The following is a 6,866-nucleotide window of genomic DNA, read 5'->3' as shown; positions in this document are numbered from 1 at the left end:
CCCCTTCTTTACTTTTCTCCACGCATTTTCGAAAGTCTTGGTCCGGCCTTGAGTCCTTAACAACCTTTATTTTACTTAGCAGCTCTTTGGTAACCCAAGGCCCGTGTGTACCTGGTCGCTAGCGGGTCCCATCTGCAAAGGCGCCTGAACTGTCTGACTGTCTCTTCTGTTGGAACTCAGTGAATAAGCGAGCGAGCAAACGTAAGAAGGAAAGAGGTGTTCACCTGCCACGTTGTATGCGTCCACTCACACGATTAATATTAGCAGGCACAGTTTCCTTATTTCACTGTTTTATTAGCCGTTTTTCTTTTCTTTTCTTTTTCCTTTTATGACGACTGCCAAAGTACTAAGACAGTCAAAGAAATTGGTCGCAACCCTCTACCACGTACAATAAAATGTACTTCTACTGTAGGTGGTACTGTGCATCATCGACATAACCATCAACACCACCACCATTTCTGACAAGCATCATCTGCACTCCATCTTGGTACCATCAGGGACGCCTTCCGGACGCCGTCCCCGTTGTGCTCGACGCCTTCAGGGGTCACAAAAGAAACAGAGTCCAGCTGGTCGGTTTCCGCCACTGCCACAGCCGGGGGTACTAGTTAGGGTCAAAGACAACCTCTCCCGAACAGCCAACAAAAGCAGCCGCCAGCCCGCAGTCGGGACTGCATTTCTTTGCACCCCAAGAAAAACCATAATAAATTGTTTTACTTGGAGAGGCACGGACTGCCATGCAAGCCCGGCGGCTCGACAGTCTAGCCATTCCCGGACTTGGGAGACGACACCTGTTTTCATCATGATGAGGCAGGGCCCGTCATCTAACGGAATAACCCGAGGGTAAAGACCATCTAGAAACAGAGCCACCAATGTAAGTAGTGAGGAGGGAATCAAGAAAGGAGTAGTGATTGAATAGCGAATTAATCGTTCCGAGTGTACAAAGGTATTCTGTGAGGGCGATTTGCGTGCCATTCGCCCAGGGCGGGCGTCAGCCGCTTTCCCACCCCTGGTTCCCGATCTGGCCCAAGCCACGCAGTGAAAAGTAGGGACGGGGATGGAGATCCCGTGTGCCAGAGCACAGTAGACGAAGATCAACAAGGCCAGACAGCCAGCTAGATCCAACCGAAGAGAAGGCTGGGAGCTTGATCCATGGTTATCTTTGATGCTGATGAGCGAGGCCGACCCGGGCGAACCGTCAAGTCATGGCAAAACTCCAATTCACATGCCTGTGATTTCAGCGAATGGCGCTTCTATATCGAGGTTGTTGCTGGGCAGCTGAATAACATATTTGCAGAGTTCTCGGCAGTACTCGCCTACTTTTCGATTGCAGCAGGTCGTGAGAACATCTGTCTTTTCAGCTCACCTCTTACCTCAGCGGATACAGTACTTGCAAGTACTTCGGCCAGTATTATTTTGTACAGCAGCTTCGTTGCCTCTTTTCTCCACAGCCGAGCAGAATAACCTTACTACCTAGCACAATTGCTTCTGAAGACGTGGTTTGTGTCTTCAATTGAATGTCTCGCACCCCAACTCATCCTGATCCACACCTACAGAATGCAGACACATTACACCCCTCTCCCCATGTCAATCTAGGTGCCACCCCTGTTCTTCTTTCCGGCTCCAGCTCCGGCCTACTGGTGGTGGTGGTACAGTGCCAGGGCCTGCACCTGTATACCTAGGCCTCTGCATACTGCACTAGACTTACCCAGATCAATTTGTTGGTAGGTCTCCTCTCCTGCATTGTCAGTGAGTCTTCCAGCTGCCAATACGTAAAGTGGTGGGCATCCTCGTTTAGAGAAATGATTGTGGTTAGTACTAATGTTGTGCTAATAGAAACTATTAATGTACGAGAATCGTGATGTTATCTAACTGCTGTTATTGTCATTGGCTATCTCAGCAGTCCCGCCTCCGACTTTTTGGATTTTAGACTTTGGTACGGTAAAAAATGGCACTCTTGTTCTCGACATGGCTCCTTGGGATACGCAAGTCCTCCCGCTTCGTCAGAGACCTTGGAGTCTGTCTTGGAACCAACAACTGGGCCCATGATTCTCTTTCAGCCCTCCCACGCTAGTCGTTTTTAGTGTCTGGTGTCCTGTCCTGAGAGATCCCGTCTCAAGAGAAGAACTAGCAAGGATACTAACGCAGAAGGATGCCAAGGCGAGAAGCTGTTCAGAGCAGTCGGGAGGGGCCTGTCTAGCTCTGTTGGGGAGAGTACGTAGTCTACTCTAGAGCTCTGATGGTGCTTTAGTCTCACTCCGTTTTAGCTGGGTTTGCTTCCCAGAGTTGGCCTTACCTCGACCCAGCACTGACTGGTCTCTGCGCTCATTCATTTTCATCTCGTTCTCTTCGTCTGATTCTGCCCGTACTGGGGGTGCAAGTAGTAGAGCCGAGAAAATGCTTCGTGTATCGGGGTTGGAGGCACACGCCACTCTGTGCAAAGAAACCTTATTGATAGTCTGGTTGTATGTAAGTAAGTACCTCTTTCCCATTGATGACACCCCAGTCGACCCCATTATCCCGATCCAAACTCTACATATGTACATATCGTGACTGCCTTACTCTAAGGCTCTTCATTCATCTACCTTGATCCTCCTCCATTTTTCAGCTCTCCCCTTCTCCCCTTCTCCCCTTCTCCTCCTTTCAAACCCAACTACCCAACCCAGCTTCAAGTCATTCTATCACATCTCGACGTCGCTGTTATACTTCTGTTTCCGTCTTACCGTTTGTTGGCGCCGTCCATTAGATCACCCTACTTGCACAAAACTGCCGTATCATCTACACACTATTGCATATCAACGAGGAGTTACAAACTTCTCCTAGCAGCCATATAGTACATGACCACGATATCTTTCTGAAAGTTCCAAAGAAGCGCCCCCTCACACGACAACATAGCCAGGCTTAAGCTTCGCCAAACTAAACTTTATTTCTGTCGACTGGGCTGCGACCAAACCCCAGCGAAAATCATTTTCGCCATTGACTTCGTTTATTATCAGGGACGCCTTGCAGAAAACGTCGCAGTCCCCTTTTCAACGCCAGCAAGCCCCGGACCTGCGAGGGAAACTACCGGACTAAGCCTCCCCAAATTGACTTTAGAGCTGCTGTAAGGCATACAGCTCCCGGGGAATAATGTCAGGGGATCCCGAAAGCTTCACATCGCGGCGTCCTGCTGCAAATTCACTGCCGGCTTTCTCTCTGCCGCCTCCGAATGTTGATGTACCAAGTATGGCCAGACAGCCCCTCTACCCTCTTCCTGCAGGCAACCAGTCAGACTCGTTTCACAACCCTCGGGATACCGACTCGGTTGGCTATTCCTATCATACGTCTTATTCTTCCCAGCACGGTTCCTTCCCTGATCGCCGCGTTTCGTCTTCGCCCAGTATTCTGACCCCTTCGCCAGGAGCCAGTGAAGATCTGAGCCCTAGTATCTCCAGCGTCAACACGGGCAGTTCTCAGGGTTCTCAAGCACCAGGCGGAATATATTCGTATGGCGGTCTTCAAGGCAACTGGTCGGCGGCGAACAGCTCTGCCTATACCGTTAGTTCTGCGACCCAGGCCCCGCCCGCCCTCGGCCAGCAGCATTTCGCTCTTCGAGGTCAGCCCTTGTATAGCCAAGGCCCCGGAATACATCAGTACAACCATCCGCGAAGCTCACAGTCGCCAGCTACTGGAGCTGAAGGCCTGCCGGCGCCTCCCTACGATCAGGTGCACCATCCTTTCCAAACTCCCATCTCAGGGGGAGGCGGCCAGGCCACTTCACCAGGATTATCGACAACCCATCATACTCAGAATACGATTCTCGCCTCACAAAACTCGGTTTCTACACAATCCCCCGCTCCTTCGAACGTATCGACTCATGCAGACTCTTATACACATTCAAGACCCCCGAGTACGTCGAATTACTACACAGCTTCCTCTACGCCCCAGCAGCCAAGCTTCTCGTCCTACCATGCTCAGCCTTCGCCGACTCAGCACTCACCTCCAGGTCATGGGCCTGTTCCCAGAGGCATGGGATCAGCTGGTATGGCGCCCCCTGGCACCTTTCGACATTATCCTCCCTACCAATCGCTTCCCAACATGGGCGGATCAGCTATCATGTCCAACATCCACCAGCCCGGTAGTCAAATGTCGATGATTCCAGGAATGGGCGTACCTCCGTATGGCCCTATGATTTACGGCGGACACGGCGCACCTCCTGCTCAATCTGAGCGTCCTTTCAAGTGTGATCAGTGCACTCAATCGTTCAGTCGCAACCATGATCTGAAGCGTCACAAACGAATCCATCTGGCCGTGAAGCCCTTCCCTTGCACATTCTGTAGCAAGAGCTTCTCTCGCAAGGACGCCTTGAAGGTAAGAAACACATCATGCTTGCGGAGTTAATTTCTCCGGTTAACGATTGTGTCTTGACATGATTACTAACTCTGATATAGAGGCACCGACTCGTCAAGGGTTGCGAGAACAAGGCCAACGAGGCCATCAACGCAGACAGCAATGCGACAGATCGAAGTGGAGAGGAAAACGACAGTCCCATCAAGCGTGAACAGTAAAGAAAGAGTTCCTCTATCGCGAGATGGCAACTACGCCAAATTCCATGGTCTACAGAGGGCCTTGATATACTTTGGCCATAGACTGCGTACAACGATGCCTATTTAGAGGCAATAATCGACACCACTGGCCAAGGCCAGAGCGTTCGACATCCATCGGGAGTTTTGTCTTTTCTTTTCCTTTTGCATGTGTTACGGAGGACGGGAATGTTTTGGAAACGGCGTCAAGGAATGAAGCAACCAACGTGAGCTGGAACCAAGGCCTCACAAGGGGTTTGCGGACAGGAAAGCTTTAGAAATTCAGGGACCAGGCCAAAACTAGGACGGTATTCCGTCTTTGTATCGTTTTTCAGCGATGGGTGTTTAAGGAACAGGATAGGTTTGGCTGGGTATAACGGAAAGGGCAACGGTTAGCTATGGCAGGTATGAATTTGTAAAATCAGGGTAATTCTGAAATCCATGACATGTGTGTATTCAAAAGCAATTCGATTGATTCTGACTTGTTGGAAACCTAACGATGCTATCCATTCTCTAATGAGTTAATCGTCTCTTCCACTATTGCCAGATTGTTGTACAACTGAACGACAGCCCCGACACAACAGCGCACGAGGATCATGCCAAAAGCGGGCCTGGCCGATTCTGGCCATGGTCCGTCCCTCTTCGCAAGTAAGTAAAGCTATTGAAGATGGGTTCCGGAGTGGGAATAGTTTGGTCGAGTAACTAGGTATGTACTATGGGGGTTTTAGAGCGCACGGAAATTTGGCCAGCCAGCCAGCCACAAAAGACTACTGTTATGCCTATCAAAGACGTGCAGTAGCGGAAATCGAGTGTTCCTCTGGCCAATCACCAAGCGCAAATAAAACAGCTACCATCATAGAATCTTTCTCTAGTTTAAAATCTGAGTGTTGAGTGATTGGGTAATGCAAGGAGATAACCGAGAGCTCCCAATGAACCTGGATTCAGCAAACACTTTGGGTACCATACCGCGTACTATGGTGCTATATCTTTGTGTTGATATCAATGATGACCAAGAATTTGAATTGAGTTACAGCCTCAAAAGCTCATCTCGTTTATCGAGGTGGTTGGTGGCCGAAGAGAGCTTGGTGACGGACTGTCACTCGGAGTCTCGTTCAAAGATGACCAACACCACTTACAAACAATGTGCAATAACTACCGTGTTCATTTCTTGTATTAAAAATAAGAAGAAGAATCAAAACAAAAACAACAGGATCAGGTATGTCGATGTTGCAGAGCTATTCTTCCAATTTGCTTCAAAAGCGCACCACTCGTACGAAGACATGAAACAAATGCCTTGAACCTTATCATCCCGCTGTCTGTCAGCACTGGATTCAGTCAGCATGTGCTGATGGGCAAGGCGAGACTATTCCGTTTAGGGGTCTGCCCTCCCTGTCTATGGTGCCCTTGTCCTTTTGGGGATCAAATCCCTGGAGCCTGGCGTCTTCCAATGCTGAGACCAGTGCTTTGACTTTCTGGCCTCAACGGATTCGGGGCTGAGTCTGACTGTCTTGCAAAGAAAGGGGATGAGCGAAGCGAGATGCTCCAGAGGAAGTTATGCAAACTTATGCCGAAGCTGAAGCAGGCGTATTTGTCTCAATGTATGTACAGGGACGTTGATCATGAGGTAGTGGTACCTAGAGCAGCGAGACTAGCAATAAAGAATTAAGAATATGCACAGGCATACATGACCAATGGCATGAAGGTGGGAGCGATAAAAAAACCATGTTTTGGACTGGTATTACTGGGATTGTGGTCGTTCCTTTTCCGTCCACATGTCCTGTACAAGGCTCAATGAGCTGGGAACCCCTTCAACCCCCCCAAGCTCTCATCAACGTCATGCCATTGAACCATGTTCTTCTCGATTATATCCTTTGATGTAGAGAACAGAAGGGTACTACATGGCTTAGTACCCCTTTAGCCAGGTAGGCTTCGCTAGGTTTGGGGCGTCAGATAAGGCAGAAACGTCAAACCTGCTGGCCGGGACAGGCGCCGTATCAAGCATCTTCTAACTGCAGCCCATGGGGCGTGTGGCTTCTGGACTGACCTGAGGTAGGTACTTGAACACATTCAATACCAGGGCTATCTAGATGACAGCTTGCCACCAAAGTTTCAACATCAAGAGAGAGTGGGCGCGTATCACCATCATTTCTCTTTTCCGGATCCGACCAGTTCCCCGATTTCCTAGTGATTCTCATCTACGGTAAGAGTTCATGCTACGGCGTTTGAGTATTACGGGGAAGTGCACAAGTGTGAAGCTGAAGAGGGTGGTCACGCAAGTCCTGGAACTGAACTGGTCTAGAGCCTGGA

The 6,866-nt window shown here is 49.7% G+C and overlaps 1 protein-coding gene across 1 annotated transcript; it reads left to right on the top strand.

Annotated features, from left to right (window-relative positions):
* Window positions 1-3,126: 3,126 nt before the first annotated feature.
* FPOAC1_004826 (uncharacterized protein) lies at window positions 3,127-4,544 on the top strand (the record flags this gene model as incomplete). Its single annotated transcript, XM_044849364.1, has 3 exons — window positions 3,127-3,220; window positions 3,398-4,347; window positions 4,428-4,544. The coding sequence occupies 3 exons, from the start codon at window positions 3,127-3,129 to the stop codon at window positions 4,542-4,544; spliced, it is 1,161 nt and encodes a 386-aa protein (XP_044708074.1).
* Between the last annotated feature and the right edge of the window lie 2,322 nt (window positions 4,545-6,866).

Source organism: Fusarium poae, chromosome 2 (genome assembly GCF_019609905.1).
Source record: "Fusarium poae strain DAOMC 252244 chromosome 2, whole genome shotgun sequence".
Classification (NCBI taxonomy): Eukaryota; Fungi; Ascomycota; class Sordariomycetes; order Hypocreales; family Nectriaceae; genus Fusarium; species Fusarium poae.
This window is presented reverse-complemented; position numbering and strand designations above follow the sequence as displayed.